This window comes from Ipomoea nil, unplaced genomic scaffold (assembly GCF_001879475.1).
Source record: "Ipomoea nil cultivar Tokyo-kokei standard unplaced genomic scaffold, Asagao_1.1 scaffold0176, whole genome shotgun sequence".
NCBI classification, from domain to species: domain Eukaryota; kingdom Viridiplantae; phylum Streptophyta; class Magnoliopsida; order Solanales; family Convolvulaceae; genus Ipomoea; species Ipomoea nil.
In genome coordinates this window covers 1,724,786-1,743,584 of record NW_017616604.1, presented here as the reverse complement: position 1 = coordinate 1,743,584, position 18,799 = coordinate 1,724,786, and the positions used below count along the sequence as shown (strand labels likewise).

The 18,799-nt window shown below is 38.0% G+C and overlaps 1 protein-coding gene across 1 annotated transcript; it reads right to left on the bottom strand.

Moving 5' to 3' along the window:
• Nucleotides 1-3,749: 3,749 nt before the first annotated feature.
• On the bottom strand, nt 3,750-6,887 carry LOC109178020 (putative disease resistance RPP13-like protein 3). Its single transcript, XM_019327523.1, has one exon. It carries the CDS (start codon nt 6,885-6,887, stop codon nt 3,750-3,752), a length of 3,138 nt encoding a protein of 1,045 aa, XP_019183068.1.
• Nucleotides 6,888-18,799: the final 11,912 nt, after the last annotated feature.

Sequence of the window (18,799 nt, the reverse complement as noted above, 5' to 3'; positions counted from 1 at the left end):
TCTCATGGAAAGATACATCTCTTGACACAAATACCTCTTTGGAGTGAAGATCATATAACTTGTAACCCTTGGTTCCATTGGCATATCCAAGGAAGACACACTTTCTTGCTCTTGCATCAAACTTAGATTTAGGGCCCAAAGTAGCAGCATAAGCCAGACAACCAAATACCTTCAAATGTTGATACTGTGGTGTTTTGTGAAGGAGGACCTGATATGGTATTTGATTACTGATGGCACTGGATGGCAATCTATTTATTATGTAGGCTGCATGTAACACACACTCACCCCAAAAACATTCTGGCATGCTGGCTTGAAATCTTAAAGCCCTGGCAGTAGATAGAAGATGTACATGCTTCCTTTCCACTCTACTATTTTGTTGTGGGGTGTAGGCACACGATGTTTGATGCTGTATCCCTTTCTGGTTAAAGAATTCAACCATATCAAATTCTTTGCCATTGTCTGATCTGATGCTCTTAACATGAGTTTGAAACTGGTTTTCCACCATATTGCAGAAGTTCACTACCAGACTTCTTGCTTCAGACTTCTTTTTCATCAAGTAAATCCATACTGCCCTACTATGATCATCCAAGATTGTGAGAAAATATTGATGTCCATGGAGGGTGGGAACTTTGTATGGACCCCAAATGTCCACATGCAGCAAATCAAAACAGGCACAAGAAATGGATGCACTGGGATGGAAGGGAAGCCTTTTTTGCTTAGCAAAGTGACAGCAGTCACAAACCAAATCTTTATTCATAGAGATAGTGGAATCCACTTTATGCAAACATTGAAGTTTAGAGTATGAAGCATGCCCTAACCTAGTATGCCACAAAGTGCATTTATTTACATCAGTACTAACAACATTGTGCACTGAAAAACAATTAACAGGAAAAGTCAGGAGGTATAATCCACTTTGAAGCTTAGCCAATCCAATCATCTTGCCATGGATAGCATCCTGTATGACACACTGATTAGTGTGTAATTTCATAGTGCATTTAGAAGTCTGAATGAAAGCTCCCATAGATATCAAATTATAGCAGAAGCCAGGAATATACAGAGTATTGTGCAGAATAAACTCATCAGACAAATAAACAGTTCCAGTGTATGAGATAGCAACTTGTTGTCCATTAGGTAGCTTAACATGCATGTTATAAACCTTCTTAGGGTTGGACAATAGGTCCATATGGCACACAATATGATGGGTAGCACCACTATCCAATATCCATATATTTTTGTCATAGCTACAAGATTTTGGGAAAGAACCAGTACCTTCCATCTGGTTAGCTGAAATGGTGTTAGCATGTGCAGTATAGGTAGATTGATCAAGAGGAGTGTTGTCCACCAATCCTTTCTCATTTGATTTTTGAATCTGCACAAATTCTAAGAATTTCTTAAAATCATTTTGAGTAAATGATATACCTCCATCAGAGTTTGGCTGTTGAATTTCCAAAGGTCCTTGAGTATTATTTGCAGCAAAACCTTGGCTCCTTGTTCTTGGCTTCCACTCAGGTGGATAGCCATGTTTTTTATAACATTTGTCTTCTGTGTGCCCTGTAAAACCACAGAAAGTACATGTAGCTTTCTTGTTCCCTCCTGTGAACTTTTTATAGTTCTGCTGAGGTCCATTATATGTCCTGGACATCAACACATTTCCAGCAGCATTATGCTCTCCGGTTTGAAACAATTGACTGCCATGTCCAGTGGAATTGATATGGAATTGTCTCTCTTGTTGTGCTATCATAGAATAAGCTTCACTGACTTCTGGCAATAGCTTCATCAGCATAATTTGATTTCTAGCACCGGTATATCTGTCGTGTAATCCGATCAGGAATATGGATAGCTTATCCTTTTCCATTTGTTCATTGATCGCGTCTATCTTCTTTCCACATTCACATCTAGAACCACAATCACAGGACATAGGAGGCCTAAGTATCTGTAATTCGTCCCATAACAGCTTCTGCTGGGTGAAATATTCATTCAATGAACTGTCACGTTGCTTGGATTGATAGATCTCACATTTAATCTCTGCAATACGAAAGAGGTCTTGTTGGCTAAACCTCTTTTCTAGATCTCTCCAGACTCCATAGGCCGTATCAATCCAGAGCACGCTCCGGCCGATCGTCGGTGACAGAGAACGAATCAACCAAGTTACTACCATATTATTACATCGCTCCCAGTATGGATACCTCTGATCATCTCTGGAAGGCTTGATAATGGATCCATCCACAAACGCGAGTTTATTTTTGCACGACAACGCCATTGTTACAGCCCTAGCCCATGGATGGTAGTTCGGACCATCCAGTGGAGTAGATACAAGCTCCAAAGCTGGACTCTCATTCGCATGCATAAAATAAGGATTTGATTGTGATTGTGAATCTAAGGATACCTCTGTTGCGTTAGGCAAAGTAGCAGATGTAGATGCCGGCGCCGGTGCTGGGCTTCCACTGGCTAGTCCTCCTATTGCATTATCATTCGGTGTTGTCCGTGCACCAATCGACGGCCAAGCTGTCGTAGCCATGGTAACTCTTCTGTAGACTCCTCACTAGAGCTCTGATACCATGTTGCAATGAGGAGATGGAGAAGACAAAGCTTATGGAAAGGGAGTTATGAAAAGTGTATTCAACCACTTATTACCAGAAGAAGCACGAAGCTTATATATGTATAGGAAGCAGAAAGAAAGCGGGAAAGGAAAAGATACAAAAGCAGTACTAACAAAACTAATTAACCACTCTTAACAGAATTGGTTATTGAATGGTGAGCTGATATGTCACGTGCTTCTTGTTCCCTAAGAGGGGCAGCAGCCCCCATTTGGCTCCGTCCTTGCTTCCTACACAACTTAACAAAATGATGTCGTTTTGCGAGGCGCGAAGCGCACAATGCTGTGTACGCATAACGATTATTGATATACGAAGCAAAATGCCAAATATTAAAAAAAAAAAAAAGAAAAACCAAAATATGCATATATACACTAGTCATCAAAAATGAAAAACAATACACAAGAAATTAAAGAAAAAAAATAATACAATGCAATGTCTGACCATTCTTTCACAAACTAAATCAAAACACACACTACACAAACTAAAATCAAACAATACACAAACTAAATCAAAATACACACTACACAAACTAAAATCAAACAATACACAAACTAACTCAAAATACACACTACACAAACTAAAATCAAAATACATAGTACACAAACTAAATCAAAATACACAACAAGTAGTCTAAAATACAAACAAAAAAAATAAATAAAAATTAAATGCATTATTTTGATGATTCTTTTGCTTCTTATTTTAAAAATAAAAAATACTGACCATTCTTTCGCTTCTTATTTTGATGACCATCCCCAGAAAGAGTGCGGCGTTGTGGGAATCTACGGCAACACTGGTGGTTGTGCTATGTGGCTCTTCATGCTCTAAAGGCGGGTACGTGTGTTGTAGAAGAGAAGTCATTAGATCTCGAAGAAAGAATATTAAATGAGAGGAAAAGTAGATCTAAGAGAGAAAAGAACATGAGAGAGGAAAGCTTTTAAAAACAAAACTTACCCATTATGAAAGTATTAAGGGAAAGATTCTCCTGAACAACCCACTCTAGGCATCCTCATTGCTGGAAAACAAAACATCATCATCTATGATTTAGAAATTAATCATAGAAATTGAAATAAATTTGTATTATAATTAAGGATTAGAAAAAAACAAAATTATAATCTTAATTTCAACTTCTCTTTTTTTAGTAGATAAAGATACCTAGAAATTATACCTTACAATATTAACAACTAATGTGTCGTTCCCGTACTCTAATTGCTCTTCTTGAATATGCTTGGCAGAGGATATAAGTTGGTATGAACATCGAATTAACTTGATTGCTTTGAGAGTAACTTTGTCTGCAAAACTACTAGGAATCTCTGTTAACCCCTCGTAGCCCATGTCATGTAATTGTAGACATTCGAGCACTGGAAAATGATCACTAGTGACTTTCCAATAATGTAGATTACAACCAACCATAGCCAAGACTTTTAATCGACGAAATCCTCCATCTCTAGGTTCCCATTTTTGCCCATCAACAGCCCCACCTCCCAATGTGAGTACCTCAAGCTTAGACAATGTACCAATAAGATCCACATCATTCCATTCTAAATGTGTACGGACGAGATCCAACTTCATAAGATTTGGCAAAAATTTATCTAGGCTCAATATCCCCAAAGAATGAAATGTTCTAAACTCGGAATCAAGGCGTTTGTTATAAACCATTAGTTCTTTCAATTTATATAAATAGACAAGGCTTTCGAACCAGTTGGATGCGCCACCCCCCAGACAAATGTTCATATCATCACTAATTTCCAATGTCCTTAGATTTGGAATTCTCATGAACAACTCCTTTGTACAACTCCTATAATCCAAACGTCCAATGCTCTCCAAATTATGATGAATTGATCTTGGAGGAACTAGTGTAAAGGTATACCTATTAGAAACTTTCCTTAATTGAGGTAATCTCCAAATATCAAGGGATTCACACGGTGAATAACAATGAAGTTCTAGTGTCTGCAGATTCCACAACATGAACAAAGGTAGAGAATAAATATTCAACCTACCAGTAATTTTTAGCCATCTCAAATGCACTAGACCCGCAATCACCATTTCTAATAAAATATTGGATGAGAGATCACGTAGCACCAATACCCTTAAAAACTTTAAATGCATATGCACCAGCCTTGGGGGGGCATTTTGTACATCAATAAATAAAGAGGTCTTGCTAGAATGAGGTAAACACTTGTACCTACAAATTCTTGATTTCATTGGTTGACTTCTTTTAAATCTCAAACCTATGCCATTACCCTCCTTAGAACATAATAGCTTCTCTTTCCGGGCTTCTCTCAAGGCCAATTCACGCAAGATATCATGCATTTGATATGCGGCTTTTAATAATCCACCTTTTGTATTTCCTTCTTCACAGATTAAAACAAGATTTCTATCTACAAGATCCTGTAAGGATTCCCTTGCCACGTCTTCCATACTCTTAGACTTCAAAACCTTTAGAAACCCCTCCGAAACCCAAAAGCCAACAATCTCATCTTCATGAGCCTCATAGTCTTCCGGAAAACACCCAAATGACAAAAAGCAGAGTTTAAGATGATGAGGTAAGAAGGTGTAACTCAAATCAATGATGTTCTCACACTGCTGATTAGAATGATCTAAACTCAATGTATGAACATTTTTTGCAATATGCTCCCATTCATGAATAGTTTGGTTGGAATTTGAGAGGAGTCCAGCGGCCACAATAATTGCAAGAGGTAATCCTTTGCACTTGTCTACTATTGCTCTAGCAATTTTTTCAAATTCAGCAGACAAAATTCTCTCGGACAACACCTTCTTGCAAAAAAGTTTCCAACTTTGATTTGAATTCAAAAAACTCTTGTTATGACAAAAATTACTACCTGAACCAGCATATTCCGCCACATTTTTTAGTCGAGTGGTCAACAATATTCGACTTCCATTGCTGTCATCTGGAAAACTTTTCACTAAATCATCCCAAACCTTTGTTCTCCATATGTCATCTATTATGATCATATACCTTTGATGTTTTAGACATCGGTATACTTTCTCGGCCAATTCGTCGTTGCTAGTTTCATTGTTGACATAGACCCTTTGGCCAAGAGAATGAAGAAGGCCTTGGAAAACTTTTGTTGGATTATAGTCCTGTGAGATAGTAACCCAAGCTCGACAATCAAAGCGAGAAATGAATGAAGCATCTCCATAAATCCTTCTAGCTAAGGTGGTCTTACCGATGCCACCCATCCCCACGATTGAGACAATTTCTCGTTTTGAGGATTGCTGGTTCAGGCTGTCCATTATGGTGTTGAGCTCATCATTGCAGCCCACCATACTGATTGTATGCTCTGAAGCTGAAGTATGCTGCAAATGCAATGGAACACCAACTCTAAAAGAAGCAGCATTATTGTTTAGTGATTGGGGGTATGCAACATTCTTAACCTTCAACAAGTACAGCTCTTTCTTGATGTAAGATGTGAGCTTAATTCCTTGCTTGAAAATTTGATGAATCTTATGTCGAGCCTGTATTCGTTGCTTCATGTATTTATTGAGATAAGACGGAGCTCTCAATTCTTGCCTGATTATACTTGTTGCTTCTTTACACAACATATACCATGGGTGTTTTTGTTTATTATTCTTGCTATCCTGTTCTTCATCCTCATCCTTGCAGCTCTCTTGTTCTTCATCATCATCTGTCTTTTGTTCATCCTCGTCCTCGCTTTCTTGTTCGCCTTGGATAATCTGTGGACCATGACGGAAACAATCAACATGTTGTGCGCAAAAAGTTTCCAACCTTTTCCGTATATGAGGCGGCATGCGCGATACCGGCAGCGCGAAGTGCTTCAGTAGGATATCCAACCTAGAACAGAAATGCTTATATACACAACGGAATTTCATAGTTTGTATGGTTTGAACCAGCAGGCATAATTGCGACGGGTTCAACTCCTCCGCCATAAATTCCGACGGGTTCATATAAAAGGAGAAATCACCCAGAGGGTCTAGGGCGTTGATTTCTCGATTCAAGATTGGAGGAAGGTAGTTTTGAGCAGAGTGAAGCCTAAGCTTCATGGAATTCCCCAGGTAAAACAATCTCAATTCGTGTTCTATTTGGAACCTTAGTTCAACTGAGACATCTCTCATTTCTGCTTCCAATGCTTTCGCTGCTTCGTCACACTCCCCCGCTTTGAAATCTTGTTCGAGAGAGGTTTGCAAAGAAGACAGATTTTTGTAAAGTAATTTGACCTTTGTTTTGTTGCGGAGAGGGAAACGAGGTGTGGGTTGAAGGAAGTGTTGGTGAAGTGTATCCATTAAAATGGTTACAGCGGCAAAAGCCATAACTAGTAAGTAGTGATGCTGTAGAAGATCGAGGTAAGATGGGTTGATTTGGTTTGGTTTAGCAGAGAGAGGAGAAAGCTGAAATTGTGCAGTTCAGGTCAGAAAAAATGAGAGATGATGGATGGTATGGAAAATGAAGATCCAATTATTGCAGATGAAGAAAACTGCAACTTTACTTTTGAGAAAATAGAGCCAAAAGAGAAAAGCAAAAGTAAAGCTATTGTTTTGGTCTATGATTCAATGATTGTGTCTGAGCACTATCATTTACAAGATATGATTAACTTTTTATTCTTCCACAAAGGTTGAATCTTTTGGGGAAGAATAATAGGATAATAATAACGCGTTTAATACTAATATTTTGAAATATAATAGGGAGTAAATAATTATTATCACTCTCTTCGTCTAATTTATATGTCTATTCGCATAAGGATGTTTAATTGAAATTATTTTTAATTCAATTTTTCATAACATTAAGTGTAGTATTAGTATATAAAATTTATATATTTAGAAACTACGCTTTAAAATTATTATTAAAACAAAAGATTATATTTAAAATTAATTAAAAATATTAAAGAAAATAAGCAAAAGAGATCAATCACTACTATTGATGAAGTAGTCTTTTGGGTGAGTGAATGTATAAGAGGGTATCCTTACACCAAATATCGATCTCACAAGGATTGGCGATAGGAGTAGAGCTTTAGTGTTCCAAGCATAAGATACTAATGTTCCTCATGGAAATCTAGCCAAATCGAATGGTTGATTTAGGAGTGAATTCCATTTTTGGTCCTACTGTTATAGGGGCGTTTCCAATTTTAGTCCACCTTAATTTTTTTTTGCCACTTTATAACCACTATTATTGAATGTGTTCCACTTTTAGTCCCACCGTTAGTATTTCCATCAAGAGGCCGTGTAATCTAGGGGTATTTTGACATTTCTTCTCATCCAAGACTATGTTTGACTAAAGAAATGAAAATATTAAACCTAAAACCTAAGAAACCTCGTCGGCCCATGTTGGAACGAAAGAAATGATGTAGCTTTGGCTTCCCATTCTCGTTGTTCGAAGAGCCATCTTCAAATATCGGAGGAGGAGGACGAAGCGCCTGGATTAAAAGAGAAGAGACAAACATAAAAAGACCAAAATACCCTTTGATTATACGGCCTCTTGACGGAAATATTAACGGTGGACTAAAAGTGGAACACATTCAATAACAGTGGTTGTAAAGTGGCAAAAAAAATTAAAGTGGACTGAAATTGGAAACGCCCCTATAACAGTAGGACCAAAAATGGAATTCACTCGTTGATTTAGATACAAACACAATATCAAACAACACACTATAATGAAAACAAATGATAAGTTTATAGAAATTAAAGGTAGGTCAAGATAGCGAAACCAAATTGGGGGTCAAAAGATGATAGATGTTATATAATGATAGGGAAGCCTTTCTCAAGGTCATCCCACGCTCCTAGAACATTCAAGGACATTCTCATGACTCAAGAATGTCTAAGAGGCATTTCATCAAACACTTAGTGTTCTTAACATCACACACTCCCCTTTTCTCACAGGTGAAGCATGGTTGATCAACTCCTTAAATCGGGAATGTAAATTAAATCAAAAGTCCAACTACATGTAACACTGGGGCATTTAAAATGAGAAATTTGAAATCAATCCTAGTCTAAGTAAAACAACAATTCTGTAGGGAATAAAAAGAAAGCATCCATGATTCAGTCGTTATATCGTAGACCGCGGTGCATACAAAAAACGGCGTTGTTTTTTTAAGTAAAGAAACGACTCGCCGTTATCATTAACGAAGTCCGCATGTTTGGTGTATTAAACACCAACTGACACTACAGTACATCAAAACTGACAGTGTTTCACGTATTATTTTTATACTATCAAATGAAACTGCAGTTATATCAAAATGATACTGTAGTTGTGAAATGAAACTGCAGTGTATATAAAAATGAAACTGAATAACATTTCACATATTTGAGTAAATATTGTACAATGAAGCTGTAATTATATCAAAATGATCATGTAGTAGTTGTGTTTTAATAAAACTATAGTGTATATAAAATAAAATTAAATAACATTTTCACATATTTGAGTCTATAAATATCGAATGAAACTGTAGTTATTTCGAAATGAAACTGTAGTTGTGTTGAACTAAATTTGTAGTGTATACAAAATGAAACTGAATAACATGGTTATTTTTTGTGGAAGGGTGTGGAACGGCGAAAAACAAATGCCGTTTCTTTTTATTAAACAAAACGACGTCGTTTTGATGCGCGATACATAATCGATTATGCATAGTGCACAATATAATTTGCTTCCATGATTAATCCATCCTACCAACGTGATCAGCAAAGACCAATAAGCACAGAATAAAATTTAACTCCCCAGCAATGTTGAGGGTTGAACCCAGGACCAAAGCCATCTCGGCCCAACCAAACACAAAGACCACTTAAAAAAAACAACGTGACTGAAAAGCAATAAACCATGGAGCCATGTCACGGGTCAGCCCACATGTAATCGGGTCAAACCGGTCCAAGTCAGTAACCCATTTTGTCAATTAGGGGTGGGAATAGGCCAAGCCCCTTGTAGGGCAATAGTTATGCTGTGCAACCGAATGTACCATGCGCATGGTGCATACGGTTCAAAACGACGTCGTTTTGATTAAAAACGCGCGTCCCACTTTAAAAAAAAAATCAAGTTCGACTCTCAGCAATAGCATTATTGTGGATATATAGTTATGAAATTGTGGTTATATAGTTATGAATTTATGGATATTTAGTTCATTCATTGTGGATATTTAGTTCAATCATATATTGTGGATATTTAGTTCATTCATTGTGGATTTTTACTTCATTCATTCATTCATTGTGGATTTTTACTTCATTCATTCATTCATTGTGGCTTTTTTACTTCATTCATTCACTGTGGATATATAGTTATGAAATTGTGGATATATAGTTATGAAATTGTGGTTATATAGTTATGAATTTATGGATATTTAGTTCATTCATTGTGGATATTTAGTTCAATCATATATTGTGGATATTTAGTTCATTCATTGTGGATTTTTACTTCATTCATTCATTCATTGTGGATTTTTACTTCATTCATTCATTCATTGTGGATTTTTACTTCATTCATTCACTGTGTATATATAGTTATGAAATTGTGGATATATAGTTATGAAATTGTGGTTATATAGTTATGAATTTCTGGATATATAAAAATGCTATTGCCGAGAATCGAACCTGATTTCTTCTTTAAGTGGGACGCGCGTTTTTTTAACCAAAACGGCGCCGTTTTGCAACCGTATGCACCTTGCAAGGTGCATTCGGTTGCACAGCATAATTTGCGCTTGTAGGGGCCTATGTCCAGGCCTAATTAAAGCCTAGTTAGGCCTAGCTCGTTTAGTAAAAAGGTCAGGCTTGAGCCAATTTCAAAGCCTATTAAACTAAACAGGCCAGGCCTATATATACCAGGCTCAGCCTTCAGGCCTACAGGCCTAGCCTATATATAAATATATATTATTTAGAATATAACCCCAAGTATATATAATTACCAAACCCTAACCCTGCACCTCCAAAATTTCATTATAAATTATGACTCAACTATAAACATTGCTGTTAATCCTACTATGAGTGTTCTTATTGTGTAATTTTTTTTTATTAACTGTTCTTACTATCATAATATTTAATGAAATGTCACAACTTAAATATGTGAGTTGATTGTTAATTATTTACAATATTATATAGGATAACAAACAATAATACAATTGAATTTATTTCTAAACAAGTTAACGACCATGCTGAAGTCGTGACTTGTTTTGTTTTATTTTATATTTATTTGCTATTATGTTTGCATTGTGGTGATGATATACTTATGTAATTATGTATTATTTTGTATTAGGTACATTTCTTATATTATTTAAATATACTAAAGTTTTTAAAAAGTCTTAACATATAGGCTTTAATAAACTCAAGGTAGGACTTGCTTTGAAACATTTTTAATGACCTAAATATTAAACAGGCTTTTAAGGAGGCTTCAGGCTAGGCCAGGCTAATTGCAGGCTCAGGCTTGAGCCTAACAAAAAGCCTACATACAGGCTCAGGCTCGGACCTAGGCCTTAGATTTTCGTAACAGGCCCAGACCTAATTTTTCAAAGCTCGGCTCAGCTCGGCCCATTTCCACTCCTATTGTCAATCTTCCCTGCAGACCACGTACGTTCGACTTCAATTAGGCAAATTATATTATGCACCGCGGTGCATAATCGATTATGCACCGCGCATCTTTTTTTTTTTTAAATGAAAATTAACAGTGTTTATTTCCGCCGTTTCGCACCCTTTTACAAAAAGTAACTTTGTTATTCAGTGTCATTTTGTATACACTGCAGTTTCAGTTGAACACAACTACAGTTTCATTTCGATATAACTATAGTTTCATTCGATATTTTATAGACTCAAATATGTGAAAATGTTATTTAATTTTATTTTATATACACTATAGTTTTATTAAAACACAACTACATGATCATTTTGATATAATTACAGCTTCATTGTACAATATACATTCAAATATGTAAAATGTTATTCAGTTTCAGTTTATGTACACTGCAGTTTCATTTCACTATAACTATAGTATCATTTTGATATAACTGCAGTGTCGATTTGGATATACTGTAGTGTCAGTTGGTGTTTAATACACCAAACAAACAGACTCCGTTAACTCTAACGGCGAGCCGTTTCTTTATTTAAAGAAACGGCGCCGTATATGGGCCGTGGTGCATAATCGATTATGCACCACGGTCTATAATATAACAACTGCTTCAATTATCAGCAAGAGTAAATATTTGAAATTCAAATAACCTATTGCAATAAACCAATAATTAAATAGAAAGTTAATCACCACAATATCTGGAGAAACCAAATACGGCCACCGCCCAAATAGGTAATTAATGGGGTGATTTTGCCGAGTATGTAACTTTTGCCGGGTGGATACAAACATAACTTGCATGGAAATTTGGTCACGAAAAAGGAAAAAACGAAATTTATAAAAAGGAGAGCCAAGACCGACTCTTCTTTTTATAATTTTTTTGAAACTTTTTTTAATACTCTACTTTATTACACAACCTTCCCATCTATCAACACTTACATGGCGTTTAGTTCACTGTAATTTAGCTGTAGTTGAATTGCAATTTAATAATGTCTCAATTACATTGTTTGGTTGGAGGGAATTGCAATTCCACAGAATTGCAATTCCCTCATTTTGTTGAATTGCAATTCATGGGGTACCCCATAAATTGCAATTCAATGAATTTGAGAAGGGAAAAACATATGAAATGACACTACTATCATTGGTTGTTATTACTAAAATTATTACACAAGGGTATTTTAGTCTTTATACCTAATGTAGATAAAACCTCCGTAGTATTATACAGTAGAGTAACAGGTTGACCGATCAGATAGCGTGACCGGGAACCTCTTAAATACAATATGGGAAGTAGGTAAAAAAGTCCTCTCTAAGACAATAAATGAAGTATTTATAGAGGGCCTTGGGAACAGGGCGCGAAGGGTGGGTAATTGGGTATGAGATGGGGTGAATCCTAGTTGATTAGTGGAAACAACTTATGATTAGATTTTTAAAAAAATAAAAATTGCATGCACAGGAAAGTGTGCGTTTTTGTGCGAGAATATAATTGAACTTATGACATTCACTCATGCAGTCACCCCTTTTGAGGCATTGGGTATTATTTTTTATTCCTCAACAACCGTGTCTAGTAGTCTTGGTTAGCTAATTTGAAGTTGAATTGTTATCGGACCTATTTGAAAGAGCAGTTCTCTGCATGCCTTTTACTTTATTCATAAGACGATCTTTATCTTTGTAATTCTCTCTCATTTTCAAAAGTGTGGACCCTATTGTCATATCTAATTTCAAATGAGTTTGACTAATTTTAATATTATTCTTGAACACATTCTTATAATCAGGGTTGCAAAAATTATGGTCTAAGTGCTAGGCGCCTGCCGACCGATTAGATTTTCACCATAATTTGTGTTCTAGGCCGCGGCAGACTAGGTGACCGGTTAGCACCGGAGGGGACACTTGAATGGCGAAACGAGGGAAGACGACCGGGCAGCCGGGCAAAGCTAAAGCGTGCCGTTGACCGGGCTGGATGGTCCGCATCGCCAGGTGCGGGGGTAGACAAACGGTTGATCGGGCGGAGGCTAGGGCACGTCGTCGACCGGGCGGGGTGACCCGTATACGCAGTTTATAATCCCTATCAATACCACTTCTTTCCTTCTCAACTCCAATAATTTTATTTCTCCCTACCAAACAACGTAATTTGAATTCCTACTTTATTCTCACCTTATTCTTTTCTCACCGAATTACAATTTATTTCCCCCATAATTCCTTCCTTCCAATCAAACTTCCCGTTATTTGTGCGAGTGTCTATGGGTGGTTGGCTTGGTTTCTTTATTTTTGAAGTAAAAAGGGTTTTGGTTGAGCACCGCCTCTCACACCTAAACCATATACAAAATCTGGGAAGAGAAGAGAGGGTTCATCTGGGAAGAGAAGAGAAGAAATAGATCTTTACATATTGTCTGTCATATTCAATACATTTTAACGAGGGAAGAATACATTTTATTTATTTTTTATTAAATCGTATTGGCCTGGTAGAAGAGATATCCTCTAGCTGAAATATTTTATTTCGTTTTAGTGGTTTTTTTTTTATATTATTTTGCACGGAAAAAAATTAATTCGTACTGAAGTATATTTTTATCTATTAGGAGTATTTTATTTCACATTGCACTTCATAAGTCCGACTTCAGTGTTCATTTCACAATTATTCATTTCTATTCGTAAAACAATTATTCGGACTTATTGTTCAATCCACAATTATTCATTTCTTTTCGTAAAAAAAATTAAAAAAAAATAGGAAGTCGGTTTTTCCTCCTTTTGTATCCAAAACCTATGCACGACATTTCCGTATCAGATCATTTTTTTTAGTCACTAATTGTGTTTATTAATCTAATTAATGAGCTTCCTTCCCGAGACAACGTGATGCATGCCGGCGATGATCAGAACAAACCGCCGGCGACCCACTCAACGCCGGAAAACCGATCAGAGACAGCCACAAGCATTCAACAATCAGAACATCACCGGAAAAAAGCCATGAACACCGGGCCAAACCAGAGACTGAGTTCTCCACCATTGCAGACACCGATACCACGGCCAGAAACCACCCAAAACGACCAGAAAAACCAAGGCTTGTCGGACAGACGAATGGGATCACCCAAATCCATCTCCAACTCAATCCAAACTCCAGGCGCCATTTCATATAAGAAACAACCACGAACAGGTGTCAAACAAGATGAAACTACTCACGCCGGACGCATCCCTTTCGCCGAAAAACGCTCCCAACTCCAGAAACACATCCAAATGATGCTTGGTCACCAGAAAAGGCGTTAACAGAGCAGAAAACCAAGGCCATGAACAACAAACAACGCCGGGAACAAAGCCCACCAGAAACTCGATCGAACCAGTGCCTCCCCAAAAATGACCGAAAAACGTGGACTTCATCTTTAAGGGTGTACTGATGCACCAATGGCCACAAATCACCAACCACAACTCTGTCCAAACTCCAGTCCTCCATTTTCGATGAAGAAAGGTCCAAGATGGTAATCAGAGAGCACAGAACAACACTCACCGGAGAAGTCCCAACCACCAGAAGGGAAAAACAACTCTAATGCTCACCAGCGGTGCAAGAGATAAGCATAAAATCAGATGAAGAAGAGCCATAAATCTGTAAAGGGACCCAACCGGTAAGCCTCGCCGGAAACTGCTGTAGGAACTGTTGGTAGGAAAAATAAATAATAATCAAATAAAATATGACTATTATTTTCTGGAAAGGAGGGAAGAAAAGATGAAGTAATTTGGCTAGTGTTTGGTGTTGGGTTTTTGCAAGAGTCAAGTGAGCACTCTTTCCTTAAAACCTTATTTGCCACCTCCCAAAGATACTAGGAGCGTTGTGGCCTAGGTTTCCCAAGATAAAACTTGCTAGTGATTCAATGTTTGAGCACTCAAACAAGGAATCCGGCGAGCAAGACACAATTATGAACACAGTAGGCTAAAGAAGGAGTAGAAGCAGAGAGGTTTTGAGGCTAAAAATTGAACTTTCATGTTCTATATTTCTGTGTGTAAAACTGTACTGCCTCTACCCTCTCTTATATAGGGTTGAAGGAGCCAATAGCCTTTATTATGGCAATTACCCTGTGTGTAAAACTCTACTGCCTCTACCCTCTCTTATATAGGGTTGAAGGAGCCAATAGCCTTTATTATGGCAATTAAAAATGACATTAAAGCTGCCTTCCAACAGCAGGCCACAGATGAATTCAATCCCCATACGTTGGTGTACAGGGTTCGGTCTCAACTTTCGCTCTCTTGTTTTCGACCAGTTTGGCATAACTTAGCCCGTAAGGCCAGGTGCCGGCGCACACGAGCTTGGGCTTGAATCAAGAGAGCCTCTATGCTATACAATTCTACAAGCTTCAAAAGAGCTCTTGTATATATGGGGGGAAAATCTTCATTCCAAAGCAATGTGGGACAAAGCTCACTTTTTCCCTTCATTTTCCAACTCAAATGAGTCTACTTTGAGAATCAATATCTCATTCACCCATTATCCGTTTTGAGCGTACAATATATCAATCTCTTCGTCTCACTACGAAGTACCCGAATCCACTTTGACCCAACCCAAATCGGAAGTGGACCCCACTGATAATTGTACCACAAAATAGCCACTTAACATGTCATTTTATGTCATTTTAAGCTATTTTTTCCAACAATCCCCCACATGAATGAAAAATTGATTTTCGGGGTATTTTGAAATCGGAAACAACTGTGTTCAAACGGTCGATCCCTGCATAGGATAGGTAGGGAGTCACTATACCCTTTGAACCTTCCCTCGTGAAGACATGTTTACTCTACTAGCTGTACGGTAGAACACGATGTCTTTGAACCGATTGCCGTTTGTGTAGACGATGACATATCTCACACATGAATCTCCCAACCATGCTCTTGCTCTCATGAGTGTGCCCGTTTTGGTCGTGGGTCACCGTTCCTGGTTCTGCGAGAGTTTCTAAAGAATTGTGCCCAACAATTCTCCTTTGAAGCGACCCTCACTTCTCTCTAACATAGGTGATTCTTTCTCGAGTATCCCGCATACTCAAGAATCATTAAAGCATTTTAACATGCTAGCCTCCTGCGGGAGTCACTGTTTTAACGAGGAGTGGTAGGGAGTCTGAGACCCCCACAGTGACGCGCTCCGTTCCATAATTTAGTTGTCCCATTGAACCTAGGTGCAAGCTAGGTTGGGTATCCACTATAGAACTTTTTAGTCCAAGGGCATTAGACCCATTCCTCGTGTTAACTTCTCCACAACTTCTTTGCCTAACCCTTTGGTCAGCGGATCCGCTATATTGTCTTTTGACTTTACGTAGTCAATCGAGACAACACCAGTTGTGAGTAGTTGTCTAATGGTATTATGTCTACGATGCACATGTCTAGACTTACCATTATATATATGACTCTGTACTCTCCCGATTGTGGCTTGACTATCGCAATGCACACATGTTGGAGGTACCGGTCTTTCCCAATTAGGAATATCCTCTATAAAATGGCGTAGCCATTCAGCCTCTTCACAACCTTTGTCCAAGGCTATTAGCTCAGATTCCATCGTGGATCTAGCTATCACAGTTTGCTTAGAGGATTTCCATGCACCGGCTAGTGTAAACACGTTGCCACTTGTGGACTTAGAGTCCTTAATATCGGATATCCAGTTTGCGTCGCTATACCCTTCAAGTACAGCGAGATATCTCCCGTAGTGCAGTCCAAGATCACGAGTATACCTCAAGTATCTCATAACCTTTACTATTGCCTTCCAGTGCATAGCACCGGGGTTACTCGTATATCTATTGAGTTTACTAACCGCATAGGCAATATCCGGCCTAGTACAACTCATAAGATACATCAAACTACCAATAACCCGAGCATATTCCACTTGTGAAATCTTGGTTAGATGAATATTTGTATCAAATGGTGTCCTAGCCACTTGACTATCATCCTTGTTAAATTTCTCAAGGATTTTGTCAATATAATGTGATTGGCTCAACACGAGACCATCAGGTCTTCTAATGATTCTAATCCCGAGGATTAAATCAGCCAAACCCATATCCTTCATGTCAAATCTCGTATTTAACATGTTTTTAGTATACTTGATCATTCGATCATTGCTACCAACGATGAGAATATCATCGACATATAAACAAAGGATGACGTAGCCGTCTATCGTTTCCTTAACGTAGACACATTTGTCACTTTCGTTTATTTTAAACCCGTTAGTTAACATCGCATGGTCAAACTTCTCGTGCCACTGCTTAGGCGCTTGTTTTAAACCATAGAGCGATTTAACCAACTTACACACTTTCCTTTCTTGGCCTGGAACCACGAATCCTTCGGGTTGTTCCATATAGATTTCCTCATCTAACTCACCGTTTAGGAAAGCGGTTTTCACATCCATTTGATGAACTTCCAAGTTCCGCAACGCGGCTATGGCAAGTATCATCCTAATGGAGTTTATTCTCGTCACGGGAGAATACGTGTCGAAGTAATCAAGGCCTTCACGTTGCCTGTAACCCTTAATTACAAGCCTAGCCTTATACTTCTCGATGGAACCGTCCGGTATCATCTTCCTTTTAAAGACCCACTTGGATCCTAAGGGTTTACTACCCGGAGGAAGATCAACAAGTTCCCAAGTGTGATTCTGTAGGATAGAATCCACTTCACTTTTTATAGCCTCTTTCCACATTGGTCCTTCCGCAGAAGTCACAGCTTCTACATACGTTCGAGGCTCGTTTTCTATCAAACAAGATAGAAAATCAGGTTCGTTTTCTAATAAACAAGTTAGAGTACCCGAATCATACTCTAACAAGTAAGTAAGAAAATCAGGACTGAATGATTTTCCAACTCTCGCCCGCTTACTGCGTCTCGACTCGAGCTCGGGTTCTTTCATAGATTCCCCACTATCATTATCCATAGTTTCGTCAAACGTTCGTTTTGACGTACTTGGTCCCTCGTTGGACCTACAAGGAAATATATTTTCGAAGAAATATGCATTCCTTGATTCTATTATCGTGTTCTCGTGTATGTCCGGATTATGGGACTCGTGTACTAAGAACCGATAAGCACTACTATTATGTGCATAGCCAATAAAGATACAGTCCACCGTCTTAGGACCTATCTTTACTTTCTTTGGTGTTGGCACCAAAACTTTGGCAAGACACCCCCACACTTTCAGGTACTGGTAGGAAGGTTTCCTACCGTTCCACAGCTCATAAGGAGTCTTATCGAGCTTCTTTCGGGGTACCTTATTCAAAAGGTAATTACTTGTCAAAATCGCCTCACCCCACGCATCTTGAGGTAGGCCCGAACTTATAAGCATCGCATTAATCATATCTTTCAATGTACGATTCTTTCATTCGGCAACACCGTTCGATTAGGTGAGTAAGGTGCAGTACGCTCATGTATTATACCTACACTCGCACAGAAGTCACCAATAGGTGCTTCGTACTCACCACCTCGATTGCTTCTAACCTTCTTAATTCTTCGATTAAGTTGGTTTTCCACTTCATTCTTATAAAGAACGAATTTATCAACGGCTTCATCTTTGCTCTTAAGCAAATACACATAGCAGTATCGTGTGCTATCGTCGATAAATGTGATAAAATACTTATTACCACCTCTCGTTTGTATCGATCTAAAATCGCACAAATCACTATGGATTAATTCTAGTGGTTCAGTTTCCCTTTCAACCGATTTGAAAGGTACTTTCGTTAGTTTTTGCCTCAAC